The sequence below is a fragment of the Gopherus flavomarginatus genome, chromosome 13 (genome assembly GCF_025201925.1).
Source record: "Gopherus flavomarginatus isolate rGopFla2 chromosome 13, rGopFla2.mat.asm, whole genome shotgun sequence".
Classification (NCBI taxonomy): domain Eukaryota; kingdom Metazoa; phylum Chordata; order Testudines; family Testudinidae; genus Gopherus; species Gopherus flavomarginatus.
Genome location: NC_066629.1, coordinates 20,180,664 through 20,206,954, shown reverse-complemented (window position 1 = coordinate 20,206,954; position 26,291 = coordinate 20,180,664). Strand labels below are relative to the sequence as shown.

The window sequence follows — 26,291 nt, the reverse complement described above, 5'->3', positions numbered from 1 at the left end:
GGAAATGATCTAACCTGTGTAGTAGGGATAGAAGGACCCCATAGAATCTGAATTAGTACAAGTAGATGAACTATATCGAGTATATAGAGTCTATTTAGTTTTTCTCTGTTCCCTTTTTCAGTCTCTCCTAAGCAGGCTGCAAACTCCAGAATGTTTGAGCTGGAGTCAAACTTCCAAACAGGTTCAAAATTAGGAAAAATGAATCTACTTGTCCACCAATTCTATGCTGATCTGAAGAATAATTCCTGTGCCATGTCCTGGCAAGGAGCTAAGGGTCCCAGAGCCATGCTAGATGGTGCTGGCAGTATTCTTAAAAAATGTCAATTCTCTCCAAGATGATATCACTCTACCAACATGGCTGATAACCGAGATCAAACGGTGCAGAGACCCAGCAGTGCAAAGAAAGTCTCCCAGAGGAACAGCAACATCTCTCAGTTTTGTGTGCTGCACAGTGAGAATTCCTGTTTGTGGATGGTATTTTTCAAACTGTAGGTCAGAAAGTTTGTTATCTCTCTCATTACATAGCTTCTGGTTTTCATAGCGCATCAGAGACGTGTCCACTGTCCAAAATAAATATGACCCAGAATGTTCAAGCATAAATAAGTATTGTTTAATAATCAGCAAAGCACTTAGAGTTAAAGGGGCATACGCTATGCTTGTCCAGCTGTTGTGTCTCACTGGGGAAGGTTCTCATGATATGAAATAGGGAGAATTCTGCACTCAGGGATTCTTTGTTATATGGGGAAGAATCATGGTATGCTGACGAAATCAGATTTTTGAGAGATCAGAGATAGACTTTGGGGAAAGACCCTTCTGCTGGGGCAAATCCTGGTGGTGTCTTGCAGATGGAGGATTTGGGGTTGGATTCTCGTGAAGGTGTAACATGCTCTGTGTCTTTTATTATTCAAGCGGGAGTGTGTGCATGGTTGGGGAGGGGGAATTAATTAAACATTCTTGAGCTGGTTTACCTGTCCCTAATACAACATCCAAATAAACCTCACACATTTCACAAAGGTTTCCAGAGGAAATCAGCCCCACTAAGGCATGTGGTAATGGTGTCCACCAAATGGACTGGTTGTTTACATGCTGCGATACCTTAGAAATGGGCAGAGGGTTCAAAAACTTTACTGATAGTGAAACTTTGATGAAAAACAGAAACAAGATTTTGACGCCCCCCCCATTCTTTTTTCCTCTCGTCGGAATAAAGCAGTGCAAAACAACACAATAACCCAATCTAGAATAAACCATAGCTACAATACTTCCTTGTATGCTGCACTTTACGGACTGTATTATAGGCTTTTGGTTTCCACGTATCCTAGTAGGATGCTCGCAATAAATTTTCAGTGAGTCAACAGGTGGCTAGTAACAACATCAGACTCGTGGCTGCTTAATACAAGGTGACTTACTAAGGAAGCTGTTATGGCATTGGCTATTACAACAGGTGACTGCAGTTCTCAGGTAATTGTGAGTTCAGGGTTCACCATATTATAGAAAAATATTAAAATAAAGGTATCAGTCCTTGTAATGAGCAAATAATACAACTGTGTTTGTGCTGGACACGAAACAATAAACCTTTTGCTCTTTTGTCTCCTTAAGTCTCTATGTTTTATTTGAATTAATGGTGTTTTGTGCTTTTGGAGATATGTGGCTGTTCTCGGGGGGGGGGGTGTCATTTTGATTGCGTGTTTATGGAAGTCATCTAGATAACCATGGTGTTGGATGCTCTAGAAATGGATAAATACAGATTGTGCTTAAAGTTCTAGCTAATTTCTGAGCAATAGGAGGAGCAATGAGTGAAGAGGATTGCAAAATAGAGTGATCTCAGGCTGCCAACCAATGGTTTTTTTTTTGTTTTTTTTTTGGTAATTAACAGTGAATCCTCTTATCTCCCTGATCTTGCTTTCCACCCACCCAAATCTTCCTTTGTTCAGTTCTTGCACCTGCTTGTAACCTGTCTGTTTTTGCTTGGTGCATTCCAACCGCTGGAAGCAGAGGTGAGGACCAAACTTCAAAATTCAGCTCTGGATTTTGAAGTCCTTCCCCCTCTGAGCCCCAGCTGTGGGGATCTTCAGTTCTGAGGTGTGAGATCAGCCCATTTCAGAGATGAAGACAAGCAGTGAAATTCAGCTCTGTATTTGGCTGTGGAGTCTAAATTCCCAGGAACATCCATGACAGAATCTGCTGAGATTTACATGATTTTCAGGTGAAACCATAACTCAGCCTAGCCTTGCTTGAAACCCTTCAGCAAAACTTCGGTGAACCTGATGGGAGAGTTGTATTGATCCCTTGGACACAGCACATTCTGCCAGGCTTGGGGTTACATTCCCAAAGTTTTACAAAGCTCTTCCATCGAGCTATCCAGGTGTAACCCTTGACAGAAACCTCCATTTCTTCTTGGTCTAGTCCAGGGGTCAGCAACCTTTCAGAAGTGGTGTGCTGAGTCTTCATTTATTCACTGTAATTTAAGGTTTCACATGCCAGTAATACATTTAAATATTTTTAGAAGGTCTTTTTCTATATGTCTATAATATATAACTAAACTATTGTTGTATGTAAAGTAAATAAGGTTTTAAAAATGTTTGAGAAGCTTCATATAAAATTAAATTAAAATGTAAAGCCCCCTGGACCGGTGACCAGGACCCGGGCAGTGTGAGTGCCACTGAAAATCAGCTCACCTGCCGCCTTTGGCACGCGTGCCATAGGTTGCCTGTCTCTGGTCTAGTCAGTGCCTGGGAATCTTCCCCCCAGGGGAGTGTGTATTTGTGTTTTTCTTAGGCCTGTCCTGCATGTCTTCTTGTCTCTCTGTGTGATGTTTGTCTTCTCAGTGTCAGTTCCTAAACTCAGGACCATCTATCACTAAGTGTGTCATTTTGGAAGCAGTCTCCATGAACCCTTGAAAAAACAAAGTCAGCCAGGATCCCACCCTCAGTGCCACTGCTGCCTTTGAGCTGCTCCTCAAACTCTCTCCCTACTTCTGCCCTCTCTCTGTATATGTGTATTCAAACGAAGTGAAAAATAATATATGCAGTAACAAGATGATGGAACTTGGAGTCCACTCCTTCCCCTCCCTGTGCAGGGTGGGACAACCAAATAGGAAGGTGGGACAGAGGGGAAGTCTGCCAATCGGCTTGCATGAGAAGTTATTTTCCCCCTTTATCCTCTTTCATTAGGCTGATGGCAGTAGAGGCGTGTTTGGTAATATAGAACCCAGCCCTCGGGATTAGGAGTGCAGTTACACTTGCAGCAGCTGCCTGTGCATTTCTTATCTGTTACAGAAAAAGAACTTCCATCACCCTCCGCCTTCTCCAATTTTATCTAGTATCATTGCTTCCCTTCCTCCCTCCCTCTCTCTCTCTGTCTGACCTCCTCACAGCTCCACGTTGCTCTTGGTCTCCCAGGACTGTTTTCCAGCACAGCTCCGGAGGAGTGTTCACTGAGCCATGACTGGGCAAAGAGCAGAGAAAACAGCAGAATGAAAAAAGCCAAGAGAGCCCAGCGGGTTGTCAACAGTCCTCGTACCAGAGGCTAAACTCACTGCCCTGAAAGAGACCAGGCAGAAGAGGAAGTTGCTTCTCAGTGAGAAAGGAGGAGAAAACAAAAGAGAAACTTTGAAACTGGCTCCACTCGTGGTCTGAGCATCCCCCCCTCCTGCACCCCCATTAAATGAAAGCACCGAGAAACATGAGATTTCCTTCTTGAGGGGTGGGAACATGCTGAACTGGGCAGGAGTGGAGAAGGGCAGCTTTTAGTTTCTGGTGTAGTTTATATTGAGATCCAAGAGCTAGAGCAGAGGTGGGAGGGGAAGGTGAAAGGGGATCTGATGCCTGCTGCCAATATGACAGAGACCCTCCAGCTCCCGGCATTGCAGGTCCCAGAGCAACAGGTGCCAGAGTGCAGCCGGGCCTGGTCCAGTTCGTCCACCCCCACCCTGCGCAGGAGGCGCTTCAAGATGAGACGGATGAAGAACGTGCAAGAGCAGAGCCTGGAGGCCGGCGCGTACCAGGACTCTCCTTCGCTCAACAAAGAGTTCCTGCAACTCCCATCCATAGAAATCACCCCATCCAGTGACGAGGACACCCCATGGTCGAATTGCTCTACGCCCAGCGCCTCCCCGCGGCGCAAGCGTGTCCTGCTGCGGAAGTGGCTGCGCGTGAGAGAGAAGAAGGAATACAGTGAAAGCAGGTATGTCATTGGCCAAACCTCCCGTTCCCTGCAGCTGAGAAGGCTCCCACTAGGACAAGGCAATTGTGCCTGCTGTTACCTGTAGAGGGTTCAGCCTGCTGCCCACAGCGTATTTGTCCCCCTCTAGTGGCTGGGCTATTTTAAGTGGTATATTAGATTGTTGCTGACTCCACGCTAATGGATGCAGTCTTTTAGTTCAAACAGTAGTGACTCATGCTTTTAGAGCCAGATTCAATCTCTTATTGCCACCCATTACATACCTTTAAAGTGAGTTTAGTGCTGGTGAAAAGTGTCAGACTGATGGCCATGGAGACTTAAGACCCTAGGAGATGGGCAGTCTTCCTCTATACTACACTGTTCATGTGTCTGAATGCTGGCCTGCAGGGTCCCCCTGTAGAGAAGGAAAGGGAGTTCAATCTTCATGGCCCATTCAGTCCTTGGCATCTCTGCCGAGACCACCAAGGCAGGGGCAAGTTAATGCCAAACTTGCTAGTGGTTTTTGTGACGCACTCCCCTCTCCCTTAGGAATTGGACTGAAGTCCCCTAACTAATGTCATACAGGATGCGGCACATCTGTCAAATGGCAATGAGAGGACAATGAGGGGCAAGCTGGCCTTGTGGCTAAAGCATAGACCTGCAAATCCAGGCGGGATCTGAGCTCTGTCCCCAGCTCTGCCACAGACTTCGGCAAGTCACTTAGATGTTCTGTGCTTCAGTTTATTAATTTGCAGAAAAGAGGATGATTAATGCTCATCTGGGTCACAAGGGCATGGTGTGGCTTAATTCATGAGGAACTCTGAGGGCTTGTCTATACCACGCAGGTTTTAGCGACAAGGTTGTAACGACACAGCCGAGAAAATACTTTCATCCCTATGAGCGGCATTAGCTTTGTCCTGCCGCTTGTGTAGGCAAAACTTTTGTCTTTCATGGGGGGCCTTTTTTAAAAGTTTTGTCGACAACTTTGCAGTGTAGACAAGCCCTGAGTCTGAGATAGAAGGTATTATTGGAATGCAGGTCTCTACTAACCTGGGTGTAATTCAAACTATTGACCAAAAGATGACAATTACTCTTTTCCCTTTCCCAAAGCTATCCTGTCTTCTGGGAACAACCATCCGAAAAATGGCTTGCTGGGGATGTTTAGGCACTTGTTCCTCGGACTCTAGTGTTAAGAGTTGGAATGCTATTGTCATAAATTTTGGTAGCACCACGAGATATGCGTGCATTGGCTGGATTGCAGCTCAGAGATAGAGTTCAGTTTTTTGCTTTTCACTAAAACTTGAAACATTTCAAAGAAAATGTATTATTTTTGTTGTTGTTTTCATCAGTTCTTTTGCAGGAAAAACAATAATTTTCTTATTAGCTGTTTGTAGGCTTCGAGCATATGCATATTACATCTTTAAAAAAGTAAATTTAAGGAACCATATGATGTCCTTTTCTGTTTCTACCCCTGACTAGCAGGTTGTTCCATTGACCCAGATATTGTCCCAGTGGTCTGGTGGAGGAGTTATACCCATCAACACATCTCTCCGAGGCGCCAAGTCCATTCCCAGTCTTGCAAAAGCACTTCCACTAGGTCCAATTCCATTTGCAAATCTAAGATGCTGCTTTAGCAACACCAAGTCTCAAGGACGTTCTGCTGATGAAAGCATTTCTGTACCAGCAGGTTACAATGGCATCTCTTGTAGAAAGTGATCATTTTGGGAAAAAAAAGTCCCCTGACATCGTAAACATTCAGTGTCATTCAAATGATGGTTAAGGATACAGATAGGGATGGTCTTGAAAACACAGGAGAGATTGTGTGGGGTGTGTGTGTATGTGTGTTAGAGAGAGATGTCTGAATTAGAGAGTTCAGATTTGAACTTCACCAGAGTTGAGGGCATTTTAGATGCAGCATTTTTGTTTGGGTCTATTTCAGGAGAGAGAGAAATCTAGTTATTAACCCTCCTTAGCAAATTTCTGCACTCTCCCTGATTAAATTTTTGAAATGGGGACTGGAAAAAAGCTAAGGCAGTTCATGGATTAGGTGGCATTAGCATACCAAGGCCAGCATGGCACCTTCTCTTTTCATGTATTACGGGCTCCAAATCCATTCCTTGGCAATGGAAAATAGATCAGGTTTTCAAATGGAATTCCTCCCTTCCCAGCCCAAAGGAAAATAACATCTAATTCTTCTCCTGCCCTTTTCTGCCGAGCTCGCAGGCTTGGAGAACTTAAAGAGGATCAATGCACATCTAGAGCACAGCAGGAGAGGGAAAAAACAGGGGTTGCTGGGTCAGAGCAGGGAATTTGTCCAGGTAGACTATGGTGAACCAGGAGAATTTTGCAGGGGTGAATTACCGTGTTCAGTTAATGCTACTCCCAAGATTGCACTGTGATATAAACCTCCTCATGTAATGAGGCACCTGTCCATGGCATAGTGTGCTCTGGGGAGAAGCAGGAGAAAGCTGGCCATTTGAGAAACAGATTAATCATTCTCCATCCATCTTGCCATACTCTCGGCTTGGTTTCCATGAATGCTGGCTTTTCTGGGGCAATATTGTGTCACTGTTACATTTATGATGTTGATGTCCGTATGAGACAGGTGCTAGTCACATCACTTAATATACTGTTCATAGGTTCATAGACTTTAAGGCCAGCAAGGACCATTATGATCTAGTCTGACCACCTGACTAACACAAGTCTTAGAATTTTACCCAGTAATCTGAGCTAGAGAATGTTTTTAGAAAGACATCCCATCTTGGTTTAAAGACTTCAAGTGACAGCAAATCCACCACATTCTTTGGTTTGTTTTTCCAGTGTGTAATCACCCTCTTTGTAAAATATGTGTACCTTATTTCTAGCCTCTGCCTTACTGGAAGGCAATCCCACCCCAATGGTGGGCATGGTAGAAGAACCTGACAGAAGAAAGTGTCTGCTATATTAAGACCCTTGATGGTTGGTTTAATTTTCTACATTTGAATAAGTCTGGCTTCATTTTTTCCTCTCCCAGAAGTGCTGCCCCAGCCGCACTCTCAAAATCACTAGTTCCTCTTGGAAACTTGGGCCCCAGTCTTTCTGATGACATATTACCTTCTGGTTCCCTTAAAACTCTTCCTTAGTTTAGTGATGCCACAGTTGCAAGGAAAAAGAGGTGACTTGTCATCAGCCAAAGAAATGACAAGCGAGATTCTTGTTCACATACATAAGATGCCAGGGTTTGCCCAAGATCATTATGGTTTAGACGTCAAAAGAGAGCCCATAATGATGGTAAGTTGTTTGGGGAAAGGACCAACTTTTTGTTCTGTGGTTGTACAGCACATAGCACAACAGAGTTCCGGCCCAGGGCTAGGTTTCCTAGGCACTATCACAAGTAAAAAATAACACCTTTCAGGCTGTGCAAACTATATCCAGTTTAACCTCATCTTTCAACTCCCTGTACTACAGTTGCTGCCCCATCTGCAAACTGGTGGTGATGGTGTTTACCTACTTTTGTATGGCATTCGGAGGTCCTTAGATTTAAGGCACTATGTAAGTGCAAAATATTATTATTATTTTATTTATTATTAAGGTAGAATGGTAACAGCCATTACAATACACCTCACAGCAAGTCAAAGCAATCTGTTAGCATTTTGCTATGCCTGCAATGAACATGCATTATTTATGAAGTGAATGTGATAGCGGATCTGCTTTAATTTATTTAACAAAACCCATGCGTCGTAATCTGTGGGAGCATGTATGGTTCCTTAGAGACCGTGCAAGGGCCAATGTCCACCCAAAATAAATGGAGTTGACCCTGCTCCCTTAAATTAAGCTATTAAAATAACCTGCCCACACAACCATACTTTGGCAAAAGCCAGGAATAAATATATAGGCATTGCTGTATGGCTTGAAGATCAAGAGACCCCAACTCTGATGTGTCCACTCCATGTCTCTATAGAAGTAAATAGTTAATAGATGGGGTTTGGAAGTACACAACGTGTGTCCTGGATTCCATAGGACCAATATAGCTTGTTGCAGTGCACTGCAAATAGCTTCCATTATGCAAGTCTTTACATCAGTTCTTAACTCAGTGGACCAACTGAGTTTTCAGAGAGGAGGGTCCTCCACTAAAAACTCTTTGACCTCAGACCTTTAAATCTGCAGACTGCAAGCAAGAGCTCTTACTCCATTAACCTCTCACCTCCCTTTGACACTATGGAAAAGTCTTGGAGTTTGTACTCTGGAAAAATTCTCATTGTGGATATTTTGCTTAAGTGTAAGGACTGAGTACAAAAACCAATAGAGTAAAAACTTCAGAAACTCCCATACCAGAAAACTGCAGCAAAGAACAAACAATATCGACCTCAGTGAAACCTCTGGCTTTGCCTGTCTTTATGGTAGAATATAGGGTTCAGGAAACAGCAGCTAATGCTGTGAGCAATGCAGATGGCTAAAAATAAACAAAATGGGAACAAAACCCTACCCCATGATGGGTTTCATTTCATGCCCTAAATTTATGAGAAGTGGCAAGCTGAGTTATTCTGTGAGTTTAGCAGCTTCCAGGTGTCTTTGGCTTTCAGAAATTTCCACATTTTATTTTCAAGTCAAAAGGGAAGAAAAATCTTCCCCATTAGAAATTTGCATGTGACTAAATCTGTGAGTCAGCAATAAGAATGCAGCTCTTCTTCCAAGTACCTGGATAGAAATGAGCACTTGTGGGTCTAAGGAATTAAGGACCTTATTTATACCTTGATTATTTGGAGAGGGTTCAGATAAGAGCCATAGTAATGGTTAAGGGATTGGAAAACATGCCTTCTAGTGACTGTCTGAAGGAGCTCAAACCATTTAGCTTGACAAAGAGAAAGTAAGGGGTGACTTGATCACTGTTATTTACATGGCATACACACAGAGAAATTACATAAAATACTCTTGCTGGAAGGTTATAAACTAACACTACTTTATTTCTTAAAATTCAGAATAATACACGCTAATCTAAAACACACACACAGAGAGAAAACAGGCTAAAACAGAGAGCCACAAGTCACCCTGCCTTACTATAGGCTCTCTGTCTGCAAACTGACTGCTGCTAGACCACAGCTTTTATGCTTTCCCACTGAGCTCCTTAGCCTGCAAGCAGGACTAGGAAAACTCCTGAAAGTTAGAGTAACATCTTACAATTTTAATGCAGCTCTCACTACACCACAGTCACAGTTTATAAGCACCTATTTAGGAAACAGAAATCTGATCGTAGAGGGCTTCCATCTAGCAGACAAAGGTATAACCAGTGTCTGGAAATTGAAGCTAGACAAATCAAACTGGAAATAAGGTGCAGGTTTTTGACAAGGAGGGTAATCCAGCTGGAACAGTTTACCAAGGGTTGTGGTAGAATCTCCATCATTGGCAATTTTAAAATCAAGATAGGATGTTTTTCTAAAACATATGCTTTAATTGAAACAGACATGAGTCTGTGATAAGTGTTTATGCAGGAAGTCTTGCTAGATGATCACAGTGGAGCTTCTGGCCTTTTAATCTGTGCATGTATGTCTTCCATGATGGAAAAGAGAAATGGGCCCAACTTCTTCAGTATCCTGCTTGTAGTAGTGGCCTGTTGTTGATGCTTCAAAGGAAGACAAATTTCTTCAAGCATGAGAAAGGCTTTGTGGTTTTTAACCTAGGTAGTGTCTCTGTAGAGACTGCTCTTATTCATGTCAATGTCTTATCGTTCGATTAAATCTTGCTGACCATACTCCCCCTTATAAGCCACTTAGCATATTTTTAAAAGCCCAACTTTGCTGCATAATATATGAGTGATGAGTGAAGAATGTCATAGGATTTAGGTTTGGTTTGAATAAGCATTCAGAATTGTAGCTGTTACCCAGGCTGTCCTGTATCTACAAAATGGGACTGGGAATCTCATTGGTAACAGGCGTCCCTGCAAGACGTCCTGTACTTTCTGCCTTTGGTTGATCTGGAAATAACCATGAGAACAAACCTTCCATTGATGGAGTGGAATTTGTTTCTGACCTAGCTGTTTAACATGAAAATGCATAAGCTGCTGTGAAAATGAAAGATAATGTAGGGGGAGCTGGGTGCTTAATATGGCCATTTTTAACCATAAAAAAAGTTTACTTTAGGTTTTGTTTGAACTTCCTGTGGAGCTGGTTGAATATTAAAAAAAACCTTGTTACATATTTTTTTTAAAACCATGAAATAAGATTCATTATGATTCCTGTAGTCATATAATTTGTGACTATTCCAATGAAACCCAAGTATTTCTGAATCCCAACATCTTTGTGAATTTCTGTGATGAGTCTTACTTTGTTTGTACAATTATTCATTATTTTTCATTTCTTTGTTTAAATGTTTGTCACCAAATCAAAGAACAGAAACAGTAGCTATGTGACTTAGGCTGACTTAGTCACAACACAGTGGATAGTGAAAGTTCACAAATAGCCCAGATTCTGAATATAGTTCATCCTGTATATTCAGCAAATGTTTACCAAGGGGACAATCTACGTTGGAGGTTTTGCACAGCCCTGAGTTTGTTGTTGGAATAAAACAACTTATCCTCATCATCATGTTCATTGTCATGATTGCCCTCACGTTGGTTACATTTTGGAGACTTTGGTGGTGGTTGAATGTGTTGCTAATGAAAGGAGCTGGATTGACAGCAGCTCTGCAGATTGTTGTTCTCTGTTTATTTGCAAAACGGAAAAAGTGAGAGGAACACTTGTGCCCATCCAGCGCCACTGATATACCTTTACCCTCATCTGGTGGACCCCACCCCTCTAGGGATGAGAAGGAGACTGTCTCCACTGCTGATTCAAATAACAGCAAAGGTTACTAATTAGCACTAATTGGGATGGTAGTGTATATGATGTGAGCAACTAGCCAGTAGGGAGTGAACTGGGGCAGATAGATGTCAGAGAGTGTTTTGATCACTAATAATATATTTTGAATTTAAACATTCCTATTTTCCTTTATAGTAGGCTGAGTTAATCATAGAATCAGAACTGGAAGGGTCCTCGAGAGGTCATCTAGTCCAGTCCCCTGCATTCAAGGCGGGACTAAGTATTATCTAGACCATCCCTGACAGGTGTTTGTCCAACCTGCTCTTAAAAATCCCCAATGATGGAGATTCCACAACCTCCCTAGGCAATTTATTCCAGTGCTTAAGCACCCTGACAGTTAGTAAGTTTTTCCTAATGTCCAACCTAAACTGCCCTTGCTGCAATTTAAGCCCATTGCTTCTTGTCCTATTCTCAGAGGTTAAGAAGAAAACTTGAAAACTGTTATCATGTCCTCTCTCAGTCTTCTCTCCTCCAGACTAAACAAACCCATTTTTTTCAATCTTCCCTCATAGGTCATGTTTTCTAGACCTTTAATCATTTTTTTTTGCTCTTCTCTGAACTTTCTCCAATTTGTCCACATCTTTCCTGAAATGTGGCACCCAGAACTGGACACAATATTCCAGGTGAGGCCTAATCAGCGCAGAGCAGAGCGGACGAATTACTTCTCATGTCTTGCTTACAATACCCCTGTTGATACATCCCAGAATGATATTTGCTTTTTTTGCAACAGTGTTACACTGTTGACTCATATTTAGCTTGTGATGCACTATGACCCCCAGATCCCTTTCCGCAGTACTCCTTCCTAGGCAGTCATTTACCGTTTTGTATGTGTGCAACTGATTGTTCCTTCCTAAGTGGAGTACGTTGTCCTTATTGAATTACATCCTATTTACTTCAGACCATTTCTCCAGTTTGTCCAGACCATTCTGAATTTTAATCCTATCCTCCAAAGCACTTGCAACCCCTCCCAGCTTGGTATCATCTGCAAGCTTTAGAAGTGTACTCAAGCAAATGAGATCATGGACAGGAAGTGCCTCTTTTGGTCTTGAAAATAAAGAGTTTGTTACACCGGCTATAGCTGATGCAGGCTCTGAGCTTGAGCATGTCTTCCAAACTCGCTCCGTTCTGCTGCTCCAACACCTTATAGAGAGTCTGTGCATAAGACAGCAGCAGAATCTAGTGGTTAGAGATGGGGACCAGGAATCAGGAGACCACAGTTCCAGTCCTGATTCTGTCACCGACTCATTGTGGATTTTGGAAAAGTCCCTTCTCGTTGCCTGTGCCTTGGTTTCAACTTCTGTAAAAATAGGGATAACAGGAAATTTTACCCAACTTTGCGATGGAGTTTAAAATCCTTGGATGGAAAGGAGATATATAAAGGCAAAAGGGTGCTGTAATCTTTACAAACACCATGTTACCATCTGCTGGCTGCCTCCAGAATCGCACCGTCTCAGTTCAGCAACATGCTTCATGGAACACTAATCCTCCTTATCTTCTTTTTAATAAAGCCTGATGTTAACTTGCTGCCTTTGGCTATAAGCATGCATCTCTCCGCCCGACAGCTTTATGTTCAGATGCTGAGAGTGAGTGGCAGGAACTGACAGGAGCTAAAAGAAATCCAGGGCTGCAGGTGCTTCCCCATCCAGTAAGCTATCCGATTGCTTCAGGGTTATCATGGGGGAACCCTTATTGATATATGGGAGTGGGGGGATGTTGTCACAGTGCATTCTGGGGTCTCATTATCCCTTAGAATTTAGGCCAATGAGTTCTTATTTCCCACACCGTGACAGGCCTCTGACAATTCTTAATGGTGCCTTTATTTTAGGAGCCACCGCTGCCATGGCAACACAATACTTTTGATGGCAGGAATTTCATTTGCTTGGGCCGATGATTTACTCTCAGGGAGTTGGGACTGAGTTTTTTACTGCTGCAGCCTTATGAAGGATATGAGGGGCCAAAGTTCTGGGAATGATCAGCAAAGCAGTGGAGTGAAGCGAAAGACAAATATGCAGGTTGATTTTAGACCAGAAGTTACATCTGTTTCTCTTGTAGAAGGGAGAGAGTCCAAAGGATGCAGCTCCTCTCTGCAGACATCCATGGCTTGGAGTTCAGTCTCGTACTGTTTGTGAGATTACCACATTGGTGCATTACAAATAATTAGAGGTGGGAAAAAATGTTCATCCATGCTTTTTTTGTTTTTGCGTACGAAAAGCAGCTTTTTGAGAAAATAGAAATTTGGGTAAAAAAGTTTCCATTATTCATAAGAATGCATTTGGGTTTTCACCAATGAAAGCAAAATGTTTTGGTTTAAAACCAACATATAGAAGAAAAATGTTGAAAATTTTAAAAAAATTATTTTCATTTAATGTTTTCCAGGGGAAGAATATTTCCTGGTCAGTTCTGCAAATAATTAATAGTAAGAGATTGTTCTCATCATTTGTGTGTAGCAGTTCTCATGATGTGTTAAGCACTTTCCATGGATTGTAAGAAGGTATTGTCCCTATCTTGTGAAGGTCACAGTCTTAAAGAGGACGGAAAAATCCTTGACCTTGTCCACTAGTTTAAAAGTAAAAAAACTTTGAAAATTTGAAAATCTGAATAGATGTACTGTTTTCCAGTCACTGGTTCATGGGATTGTATTATTCATTACCCATCTTTCTTTTTAACTAGAAGCAAGTACTGGTGAAAACATTCACAAATCCTGAAAATATCACAAATATTCACATCAATGTGTATTCCTCCAGATGTATGGCATGCATTTGTAGCAGAGATGCATAATTGATTGCTGATTGTCTGTTGTGCTTCAGTTTTATTTATTTATTTTTTAATCCCATTAGGATGTTGAAACAAAACCATGTAACTGAGCTGATCAATGAAACAATATGAAACTAAATATTCATATGGACTCAGAGGGTGAAAACTTTTTGTTGAAGTTATTTTGCAAATAGTTATAGATAACAACATTTGCAATAATCCTCACTGTTTTGTGAATGAGTCGCTACCCATCTCATTAATAGATTATGTCTCCCTTGATATTTCTCTCTCCTCCCAACCCATATTCACACACTTATCCACCCCTGGGAAGCATCCTTTGAAAATAAACTTATAAGCTTATACCCACAGTCTACAATGCGCAGTAAGCTTTACATACATTCTATCACTTTGCCAAACTCACTATGCAGAAAATCAGATCCTTAGTTGACAAGAAGGTGATGTTGTAGCTGGATCATTTATCAGATACTGCTATGCGCAGATTTGCAGGCTAGAAAACCTCATAAAAGTTATGAGATCAGTTTCTCATCTTCTGTGAATAATAGCTGTGCCTCTGTAATTGAATCACCATAAGAAATTGCACTTTCTGTAGTTTATGGACAAGTAAACTACATCCATCTTGTATGCCAACTAAATAATAGGCATATGTCAGGAAGTAATGTATGTGTCTCTGTGATTATATGCTTCCATTCAGTGAAATGGCTTACTCCAGTAATTTATTCTTTAGGCAAGAACACAGCTATTTAAAAAAAACAGAATTGTTGGAGTAATCTAGGTCTCTTCAAGTTTGCTCCTTCTCAAACCGTTGAATATAGAGATAAAATGCCACACATTCTTGCCTTTATGTTCATTGGGTTCTATGGGACAGATTTTCAAAAGTGCTTAGCACCCACAATTGAGGCCAGATTCCTTTTTAGAAAAAGTCTCAGCATGTTGAGTGTTGAAAACATAAGAAAATCTGGCAACAAATATTACAATGCACAAGAACATGTATACTTGTGTAAATATGCATTCATGAAACACTTCATGCTGCAAGCATTTTGTATGGCCAACTCGAAGCTGACTTCAGTGCAACACTGTATATATTCAGTGGTCCCAATGACTTCAGCCCTCTTCCGATTTACAAAAGCTCACCATCGAACTAGGGAGCAGCAACAATACCACGTGACGCAGTTTACCATTCACGCAGCGGAAGCAGTGGATACTCAAGGGAACAGTGCCAGCGAATACTTTGCAAGCAGTCCGTTGATTGGAATATGTCTCCATAAAACATTGGTTAAATAATTCCAGAGACTGAAAAAAATTGACAGTTGAGCTGAAAAAAATACCAGCGAAGAAGATGATTTGTCACTATGGGTCTGAGGCCCATATAAGCACCTAGCGAGAGAAGGGCATAATAGAAGTGGTGAAGACAAGAAAAGCAGTGAGATTTCATCGTCACAACAAGCTATACTAGTGTTGGCAGAGACAACAGTGATGAAGATGAGGCTAGTGGTGTTGAAGATGGAGATGGACATTTTCCTCCCGGTAGCAGAGCTGTGGGGGAACATAGTGGTAATAAAGATGAAGCTAAGCCTTGTGGTGCTGTTGATGAAGATAAGAATGGTGGCGATTACATTGAAGGTCACCAAGTCAGTGCAGGAAGGGGGGCAGAAAAAATGTGACACTGAGTGCATATTTTTGTTCCAGGAATCTGTTTTCTTTTATGCATTTGTTGACTTCTAAGGAACTGCTGTTGGAGCTTTATAGGGAGACTCGTTCCCCTGCAAACCTGCCTTTTGCTCATCTTAAGTCTAAGAATATCTTGAACTGATGGGAAATTTGCATTGTTTACAGCTAAGAACTAAGAGAAGTCTTTTCTGTAGGGCTTCAGAAAATAGTATCTTTCAGTCAGAGAGGAAAACACATGACCTGGAGTTCACAGTACACGGGCTATGGATGAAAAACTTTGTATGCAACCCTTGCACCCAGTCTGCTGAGTTAGCATCTGTGTGAGGCCCTTTTCCAGTCCCCTAAGTGTACCTCTTTCAAGTAACAGATCCGTGCCACTGCTTCTCTTTGGGCTGGAATCTTGTGCCCTAACTGGTCTCTGACTGGTAGAGCCCTGCGCAGATACAAAATTCGTATCTGCCTCCGATCCGCAAATATGGTCTGTGGATATGTGCAGGGCTCTACTGACTTGCTCTCCAAATTGTACCCTCTTGGCTTCCAACCATGTTACGTTGCAGGCCCAATGTGCTTGGCACCTGCAGAGGTTTTCCTTTGGGTCCCTGTTGACAGTATCACTTTGAAGTGACACAGCAGCAGCTTCTGCAAAACAAAACATGATTTATCATTTCTAAAGGTTTACAATGCTGCAGGAAATGGATTTAAAATAATCTGATCTAGGATTGGCATTCCCCTTAAGCCCCCTAGGTAGACATGATTTAGCCTGGGAGTTCTCCATTCTCTTGGGGACCAAGTTAAAGCTGGTTTGCTGCAGGCCCTTGGCTCTCAGTCAGGCCTGGTCTACAACTAAAACTGGGCTAGGACCTGGCTACGTCGCTCAGAGGGGTGAATTTTTCACTCTCTCCCTCCCCATGAGAGCTAGTTAAGCTGTCCTAGGTCCTGTGTAGACACTGCTAAATTGAAGGAAGAATTTTTGCATTGACCTAGCTATTGCCTCTTGAAAGAGTGGATTGAGTACTGCGACAGGAAAAACCCCTCCTGTCGCTGCAGCAAGTGACATGCTACAGCACTACGGTGGTGTCGCGGCAGCCTCGCAGCTGTGCGGCTGTAGCACTTGTAGTGTAGAAAGATACATCAACAGTTTAATGGTTAAATGGCTCAGTTAATTTGTATTTAAGCACTTCAGCAGTTTGTGAGGTTTAAAATAATGATCACAATATGAGCCTAAGTGAGAACTGACTTTGACCACAGTACCCCCCCTGAGGAGGTGCTGTGTTACTTCAGCAATACACATCTTAGAAATACCAGAGAAGTCCGGACACATTTGTCAAACTTCAACCTCCACATTACTTGCATACCCCAAAGGTTTAGAGACTTGTCTGAGTTTCTGTTGTGCGCTATAAAGCTTTGGAATGAGGTAAGGACCTTGCTGTTTTGTAGCATTTGCTGATTTCTTAAGTTTCAAAGTTTTCTAACCAACTTCAGGCCATTTTAGTATCTAGACAAGAATCTTGGGAGTCGTTAAAAGGAGCACTGTCAGCTTCAAATCTCGTTGATTTAAAATTAAATTAATGTTATAATCTGATATTATACCTGCCCTCGAGTCAGCCTGTCAGTTATGGAGGAGGCTTAACCATCTTTTCTCATATGCAAAATGTTTTGTCTCTTTTCTGTGTTGTTGTGTGTAAAGCCCACACAAAGAGAGGGAACCTACTGTAGTAGAACTGTTTATGTCGAGAGTTGTGTCAAGTGCACAAACCAAACAGATTGAAAAATAGAGATGATTTTTCCTTCTGATCTCTTTCAGCTCTAATAATTTCAGGTGTCTTTTGCAATAAGAGTTGGTAAAATATTTACAGGGTGGTTTTTAAGATGGCTGTCGCTCTTTAAATATTTAAACCTCTTGATGGGAAGGACTTTATTCCAGTAGCCTAGTAGTAGAAGCAATTAATTACAACAATATAATTTTTAGAATTCAACATCGAATATACAATATGCTTTGAGTAGGAGGAAGAGAGATACGTTGATAGCTTTTCAGAGAGAGGAAAGTTGGAGTGTGCATGTGTGTGGTTGGCTGGCTGTGTTGGAGACAGTCAAGGTGGCAATTCTGGATGGCAGGAGCAGCAGAAGAGAAGGTTGTTGTGCTAAGAGGTGAGATGAAGGGATGGAAAGGAGGTGAGAGAGGAGAAGGAGTACAGAGAAACCGAGTCAACAAGGGGTCAACAAACATGTGGACAAGGGGGATCTGGTGGACCTAGTGTACTTAGATTTCCAGAAAGCCTTTGACAAGGTCCCTCACCAATGGCTCTTACGTAAATTAAAAGCAGCAAAGAATCCTGTGGCACCTTATAGACTAACAGATGTTTTGGAGCATGAGCTTTCATGGGTGAATACCCACTTCGTCGGATGCATGTAATGGAAATTTCCACGGGCAGGTATATATATGCAAGAAAGAAGCAAGCTAGAGATAACGAGGTTAGTTCAGTCAGGGTACCAGTTTCTCCTCCCTTGGTTTTCACACCTCAACTGCTAGAACAGGGCCTCATCCTCCCTGATTGAACTAACCTCGTTATCTCTAGCTTGCTTCTTGCTTGCATATATATACCTGCCCCTGGAAATTTTCACTACATGCATCCGATGAAGTGGGTATTCACCCACGGAAGCTCATGCTCCAAAACGTCTGTTAGTCTATAAGGTGCCACAGGATTCTTAATGCTTTTACAGATCCAGACTAACATGGCTACCCCTCTGATACATAAATTAAGTTGTCATAGGATAAGAGGGAAGATCCTTTCATGGGTTGAGAACTGGTTAAAAGACAGGGAACAAAGGGTAGGAATAAATGGTAAATTTTCAGAATTCTAGGACCAATCCTATTCAACTTATTCATAAATGATCTGGAGAAAGTGTGAACAGTGAGATGGCAAAGATTGCAGATAATACTAAACTGCTCAAGATAGTTAATAACAAAGCAGATAGTGAAGAACTTCAGAAAGATCTCACAAAACTAAGTGATTGGGCAACAAAATGGCAAATGAAATTTAATGTGGATAAATGTAAAGTAATGCACATTGGAAAAAATAACCCCAACTATACATACAATATGATGGAGGCTAATTTAGCTACAGCTAATCAGGAAAGAGATCTTGGAGTCATTGTGGATACTTCTCTGAAGACATCTACGCAGTGTGCAGCGGCAGTCAAAAAAGCAAACAGAATGTTAGGAATCATTAAAAAAGGGATAGAGAGTGAGACAGAGAATATCTTATTGAGTTTATATAAATCCATGGTACGCCCACATCTTGAATACTGCGTACAGATGTCATCTCCTCATCTCAAAAAAAGATATACTGGCATTAGAAAAAGTTCAGAAAAGGGCAACTAAAATGATTAGGGGTTTGGAATGGGTCCCATATGAGGAGAGATGAAAGAGGCTAGGACTTTTCAGCTTGGAAAAGAGGAGACTAAGGGGGGACATGATAGAGGTATATAAAATCATGAGTGATGTGGAGAGAGTAGATAAGGAAAAGGGGCCACCAAATGAAATTAATGGCCAGCAGGTTTAAAACAAATAAAAGGAAGTTGTTCTTCACATAGCGCACAGTCAACCTGTGGAACTCCTTGCCTGAGGAGGTTGTGAAGGCTAGGGCTATAACAGTGTTTAAAAGAGAACTAGATAAATTCATGGAGGTTAAGTCCATTAATGGCTATTAGCCGGGATGGGTAAGGAATGGTGTCCCTAGCCTCAGTTTGTCAGCAGGGCCGGCTTTAGGAAGTGCGGGGCCCAATTCGAACAGTTTTGATGGGGCCCTAGCAGGGATGACTTAAAAAAAACCAACACATGTAAAAAAACACATGGGGCTTGTACTTACCAGGCGGTGCTCTGAGTCTTCGGCGGCCCTTCGGCGGTGGGTCCTTCACTCGCTCCAGGTCTTCAGAGGCACTGAAGGACCCACTGCCGAAGTGCCGTTGAAGACCCGAAGTGCCGCCAGGTGAGTAAAAATGAAAAAGGCGCCTCCAGCCAGGGAAGGGATTCTCACTGGGCACAGGGCCCTCTTAGGCGTGGGGCCCGATTCGGGGGAATTGGTGGAATTGGCCTAAAGCCGGCCCTGTTTCTCAGAGGGTGGAGATGGATGGCAGGCGAGAGATCACTCCCTCTGGGGCACCTGGCATTGGCCACTGTCGGTAGACAGGATACTGGGCTGGATGGACCTTTGGTCTGACCCAGTGTGGCCGTTCTTATGTTCTTGTGAATCCATAAGGATAGCTGCAATTTTGAACAGGATCCTGAAGCAAATGAAAGCCGTTGGACATCTTTGGGCAGCACATGGCATGATACATTCTCCCTTGTTGATTTCCCTTTACTTATTGCTGACAAGGAATTCTCTGTAAATGTGAAATTTTATAACTTGGAAGAAGGGACCTGAGGCTGCTGGCCAGAGCAGGCACAATCCAGGATTGTAGGTCGCAGCTGTTTGGGGGGATAATACAAACCTCGTGTGGTGCTTTGCACAATATTTTGGCAGTTTGGAAGCAAACAGTGACATCTTGTGGATTCAGTTTGTAAATCTCCCTCTGAAATTCAGCTCCACTGGTCACTTTCCCCCCGGCCATTTTCAGTACCAGTGGGGTACTGGCAGGGGGAGGGGATCACTGTATTTACTAGATATAATGGCAATAGATTAGGGAACACAGCAATTCAAGGCACACTGAGCTGGAATGAATGCATCCCTTAAGCATTGGAGAAAGATGTGCTAAGTATGCAGAGAGAGGAGAGCCTTATATGAGCTCAATGAAAACTATTTCAGAGTGGTAGCCGTGTTAGTCTGTATCAGCAAAAAGAACAAGAGTACTTGTGGCACCTTAGAGACTAACAAATTTATTTGAGCATAAGCTCTCATGGGCTAAAACCCACTTCATCGGATGCATGACTGCTGCTCAGAGATGGCTCTGACCTTAGGTTTAGAATGAATAATTCGTTTAGGATTGGAGCAAGTCACCATCTGGTATCTAGGATCTGTTGTGATAAGGCCCTCCCCTTACATTGTCCAATGTGCTGTACACCTGTAATGTTAGGCCCCAATGATATTTCGTGGGAGTGTTTTTAATTTGCAAAAAAAAAACAAACGCATAGTTCTTGTTAGAGGATTTTTAATGAGGAATCCAAGTCAAGCTTTGAATGCTAAGCCATATGAAACCAGTCAGACATAGCACCATGGCATCCTCTTCAAAGATCATCTGCAAAGGCTGTTATTGAATATTTTAAATCCCTAGGCAAAGGAGGTTATTGTGTGAGACTATCAGGTTTCAGTCCGTTAGGAGCACTTTTGCATTTCAAGTATGTTACATCTCCCTGGTCCCCTTTAGGTTTTGGTGTTTGACCTCAAGAACTTGAAGCCACACCCCTGGATTTTTGTGGTTTCTTTTTTAAAGTACAGTTTCACACAGACTCCACTAACACTGTACATCAGTCTGTATTTCCTACAGACTTAATCTCAGTTTTACTTGAGTCTAAGCCCTGATGTTTTTACTCGTGACTTGGCCCTGAGTTTGCAAACATTCCAGCAAGTCTAAGGTTAGTAAGAAACCAGGAAAGCTGATGAGTGTTGAATTTTGTTCCGCTGTATATTTTCTCACTGCTTTACTGAACACAACCCCACAACTGGAGTGAAACTGTTTGCACTGTGCTGGTTTCACAGGGCTTGATCATGTTTTCACACAGCCCATAGTAAGTGGTGATGCGGAGGTGTTCCACCCTACGAGAAACATTAGAGGAGCACATAACTGTTGGTGCGGCTCCCAATTTGCTCTGCAACTGGAAGTAATTTGCAGTACTGTTTTGTGGCTTACCTTTTGAGCGAAGGGATTTGTGGCTTTGCTCTTTCCACCCATTTGGGCAAGCATCCTCTAGGACAGCCTCCTGGTTGGGAGGCATGATCCAGGTGGCTGTAATGCAGGTTGCACAAAGAGGGGGAGTCTTAGTGTGTACACACACATACACACACACACACACTCTCTCTCTCTCTCTATATATAAACTTGCTACTCTCTTACTTGCAAACCTAAGGCCTGGTCTATACACATGTACACCTGTACGTGTTATTTTTGATCAATATAATTACACTGGCGCAACTCTGTTTGGACACTGTTATACTGATTTAAGAGTGAGTGTCCACACAATGAGACCTGCATTAGTTTAACTAAACTACTTTTCCAACCAATTCAGTTAAATCAGTGTGTAGACAAGTCCTAACTCTGTTTATTTTAATTCTGTTCCTGTTTTCTTTAGGAGAGTAAAGCAGCTGGACCATCCAGAGCTCTAACTGCTTATGTCTTTCTGTCTCTTTCTGCAGCAGCCAGCAGAGTAGCCAGCAAAGCAGCCATGATGACGATTCATCCCGATTCCTGAGTCCCCGAATGCGTGACGAAAGGTAGGTCTATCCAGATGATGGTAATCTCGCTCAGCCTGAACATGAGTATTGGCTTGCTGGGTTTGTTTATTATCAGGCAAATTATGGCTCATATTTTAGGTGTAAAACTATGTTTTCTTGAATTATGTTAACAAGTAACACCTCCAATCCCTATCCCCTAAAGCCCTGCACTCCTAGTGAGGAACTTGCACCAAGAATGCAATGTCATCAGAGTATTCTCTGCAAACACGTCTCACCATTGCAAATACAGTGAATGTTGGGTATTTGTTAGTGTATACTTTGCTTTGGGATGTTGTCAGTTTAAATCTAAAACTGGAAAACTTAATTATAGTGGAAACACAGAAGGAGGAACCTGCAATCAGAGGTAACAAGATGAAACCAAGTAACACATCAAATGTAGATAATGTTTGTAAACAGAAGTGACACCATCAGTACAGGTTGCACACTAAGTGCAGGTACCTTGAAGACACAGGTAACAATATGTATAAGCTAACACTGCCCATGCAGCAAGCAGCACTGTATGTAAATGCAGGTTATGCTACAGCCATAGAAAATATTGACCAGATCCTCTTAACATAGCAAATGTTAATAATAATGATATCTGATCAGTTACTGATAATACATGAATGGTGAGTGCTGCTGCATAGGAGGGAATCTAGAGATGTCTGGAATATTGCCACAGCATATAAGAAGATAAGAAAGAAAGCAAAATTCTAAATGGGTGGGACAGTTTGGATAGTTCATGGATGTGACATACCTATACGGGTAGTATATGTATTTTACATTGAACAGTTGCTTATGTGGCTCCTGGAGTCTGAACACCAAGGTGTTTGATGGGTCAACAGTGAGATCATGGAAAAGAGAATAATGTGTTGGAAAATCAGAAGATGTTAAGTAGGAGGGATGTCTGTGAAAAGAGGAGGCAGAAGGAGATACCTGTCAGTTTAAGGAAGAGTACAGTCCATCATGGTCTAGTTTCCCTGTGTGGCTTGACAAGGATTGTCATCATGGATTGAGTATTGTGGTTGTTATATGTTGTTTTACATGGGTTGCTTTTCTGTCTAAAATACAAATTGTTCTCACATAGCTTTAAAGAGGTTGCCAGAAGTGTGTAGTTGGGTGCCTAAACCTAATAGGTATGTCTGCGCAGCAATTAAACACCCCTGGCCACGGTCAACTGACTAGGACTTGTAAGGCTTGGACTGCGGGACTGTTCAGGCTCTGGACCCCAAGGTCTGGGACTTTGTGGTGGGAGAGTCTCAGAGCCTGGGCTCCAGCCCTATTCCAAACATCTGCACAGCAATTTTTAGCCCTGGAGCTCAAGATCCAGGAGCCTGCGTCAGCTGAGCCAGGCCATGCTGCAGGTCTTTTATTCCAGTGTAGTCATACCCTAAGCGACATGGGGGCACAGAGCTAGGAGTGAGGAGACCTGCATTCTGTTCCCAGCTGTGACCTCGGGCAAGTCATTATTTGTGCCTTAGTTTCCTCATGTGAAACATTGGGATGATGATATTTATCGTCCAGTAAAGCACTGTGAGATTCTTGGATGAGAAGGACTATGTAAGTGTAAAGTAATGTTATGTTACTGTTACTGTTAACATGCCTTTAAGTGGGTTTCCTTGGGTAAATTATCAAATATGGTATCGCTGGAGGTGTGGCAAGTGTTGTAGAGTGGAGATTGATTGGTTGTTTTTACCTGAGGGTCCTCACTATCTACTATATCTAGCAAAACTGAGGCAAGAGGCATCCCGAGCTATTTGCCAGTCTCCTTGATTCTATGTTGCTGTTCAGAAACTCTCTGTCCCATTCTAGTGAGGTGAAGAATTGACTCTAAAAATATGGCACCGCACCTCAAAAGAGTCCAAAGTGTTGTAAAAATATTGGCTGATTAATCTTTCTAATACCCCTGCAGTAGGTAATTGCCATTTCCTAATTTTATGTTTTGGGAAACTGAGGCCCGGGGAGTGTAAATGACTTGTACAAGGCCACACAATGAGGCAGTGGCAGTGAAAGGATTAGAACTCCTGAGGTCCTCACTCTCAGTTGCCATCCCAGTTACTTACGTGCCTGATGTTCATTTGTACTCAGGCCCCCTTACCTGATAAATCATAAATGATACGTCATTACCATACCATTACTGGTCCAGCGTAAACTCAGGGTGTACACACTGAGGTTCAGCTTCACCTAGTCTTTGGGTTTATCCACTTTTGGGTGTGCATAGTTCTAGTCAATATGCAAGATACTTTCCCCCCTTTCCTAGTAGCACTAGTGTTGTGAGCACTGGGAAGAAACCCACTGGCACAAGTGTTGCTTTTGGAAACTGAACTGTTTTTTCCATGTGCTTTACAAGTCAAAACTATAAAGTAACCTTTTTCACATTTATCTTCCACCCTTTACCCAAACAAAACACCATTGCCAATTGATCATTAGCTTCCTCTTACCCTTAAAAAACAACCAACTAAATTTGTACTGGAACTGTATTCCCAGATTTCTCTGCAAGGCTAGTGTTGAGACTAGGGCCATGTCTACACTACAGGACTACAGCAGCACAGCTATGCCACTGTAGTGCCCTCGTATAGACGCTTCCTACATCAACACAAGGGGTTTTCCTATCATGGTAGATAATCTACCTCCCCAAGCAGCGGTAGCTAGGTCGATGGAAAAATTCTTCTGTCATCCTAGCCACATCTATACTGGGTTAGGTCGGCATAACTATGGCTCTCAGAGGTATTAATTTTTCACATTCAAGTGCCATATGTATTTCAACCTAATTTTAAGTGTAGACCAGGCCTAGTCTGTGATTGAGCTGTTCCTCTGTCTGTTGTGTTGGGGTCAGTTGTCCGGTATGCAAGGCAGAGATCCAGCAGCTATATAACGATTTCTTTGAAATTCCAGAAGCCCAAAATTAATAAAAAATCCACTCTTGGGGTGGATTTATTCTACCTTCATGCTGCAGCATTGGTACAAAAGAGGCTGAAAATGAATACCTATAAAATCTTTGCATATTGTTTAATTAGTTATTATGCTACAGGCTCTTTGTTACTCTTTTGTACTGTCCTGGTCTAGAACCCTGATTTTATTACAGCCTCTAGTCCTATATTACACCTGAACTTTGACTTCTTAAATTGACTGGGTCCTGTTACTCTGTTACCACACGGTTCAGCTTTGGGGTCAGTCAATGTGGCTTTCGCTTCTCCTAGGAATAGCATAGAATCAGAGTCTGACAATCGAAGGCTTTTGACATCTTTCTTGCATATGGTAACATCAAGAAATGAGCCTTTAGGAAGAGACACTTACGATAAAGGCTCTTAGCAAAGACTCACTCTCCAATATGAGCTGCACTGGTGTCTGCTAAACCCCAGTAATCTTCACTCATGGCATAGGTGCTGGACCTAGGGACACTGGGGGTGCTGTCACACTGCCTCGCTTGAAGTGGTTTCCAGTATGGGTTTACTCTTTGGTTCAATGGCTCTCACGCACCTTCACTGTAAAAAAAAAAAATTTCCAGCACCTCTGGCTGTGAGAAAAGCCCAAACCCTTAAATTGAACCTTTTTTCCTTTCAAAATTAGCAGTCTATGTGCAGCATATAGGAGGTAGTTTTCATGAAGTGCTAAAGCAGAGTGATTAGCATAGGCTTCCAGTTCTATTCTCCCTTGATGGCATCTAGCTCAGATTTGCATGCTTTACAAATCAACACCTGATTTTAGTTTCTGCCAGTGTTCCAGGCTCACCCTGGCTCTGGCGGCGAATGGGAAGGCAGGCGAGCCCTGCTGCCTCCCCTGCTTTTCCCCTTTATACAGATGGGGACACAGAGAGACAGAGTGGTAAAGTGACTTGCCCAAGGCCAGACAGTCTGTCAATGAGTGGGATGGGAACAGAACCAAGAATCCTTGGTTTTGTCCATCAACCTCTCAACACTGGAGATCACCCTCCTCCTAGCTCCTTCTCCCCACCAGAGTGTCTCTTAAGACACGCAGGCAACTCCAAATCAAAATCACAGAGAGCAGGTTTATAAAGTCAGATGCCGTTTTACTTGGTTAATTTTCCAACTGTGAGCTGCAGTGATAAAGGGAGAATGAATATATTCCAAGGCAGTATCTGGCTGCTGATTGGGTGTTTATGACCTTGCGTACAAGGTTAGATGGTTAAACACTTTGCAAAGGGTAGCGGTATTCTGTGTTTACTAGTCCCAGCTGCTCTTATACTTGCAGAAGAGAGTGCATAGCCCCTTAAGACACAGCTGGCATTAAAAACGTTATGAGGGAGGAAATGCTTCTTTCCAGGACGAACTGAGGCACTTCTCCCACCTTGTCTCCTCTCACAGGATCAGAGGTCCTTCTTACTAAGCCAAACTCCTGCTGAAGTCAAATTCCTCCTAATTAATTCAGTGGGAGATGAGCTGAGTAAGGACTGAATAAAAGCTTAGTAA

General features: G+C 42.4%; 1 protein-coding gene across 6 annotated transcripts in view; it reads left to right on the top strand.

The window, feature by feature from the left end:
- Nucleotides 1–26,291, top strand: part of GRAMD1B (GRAM domain containing 1B) — a 378,746-nt gene that overhangs the window by 229,339 nt on the left and 123,116 nt on the right. For 5 of the 6 annotated variants that reach the window (XM_050921945.1, XM_050921943.1, XM_050921941.1 and 2 more), the window contains 2 exons: nucleotides 3,374–4,182; nucleotides 21,784–21,861. In XM_050921945.1, coding sequence (XP_050777902.1) covers nucleotides 3,821–4,182; nucleotides 21,784–21,861 — 440 coding nt within the window. In that variant the 5' untranslated portion in view covers nucleotides 3,374–3,820. The remainder of the gene's footprint in view (nucleotides 1–3,373; nucleotides 4,183–21,783; nucleotides 21,862–26,291) is intronic. The other variant, XM_050921947.1, reaches the window with a different exon arrangement.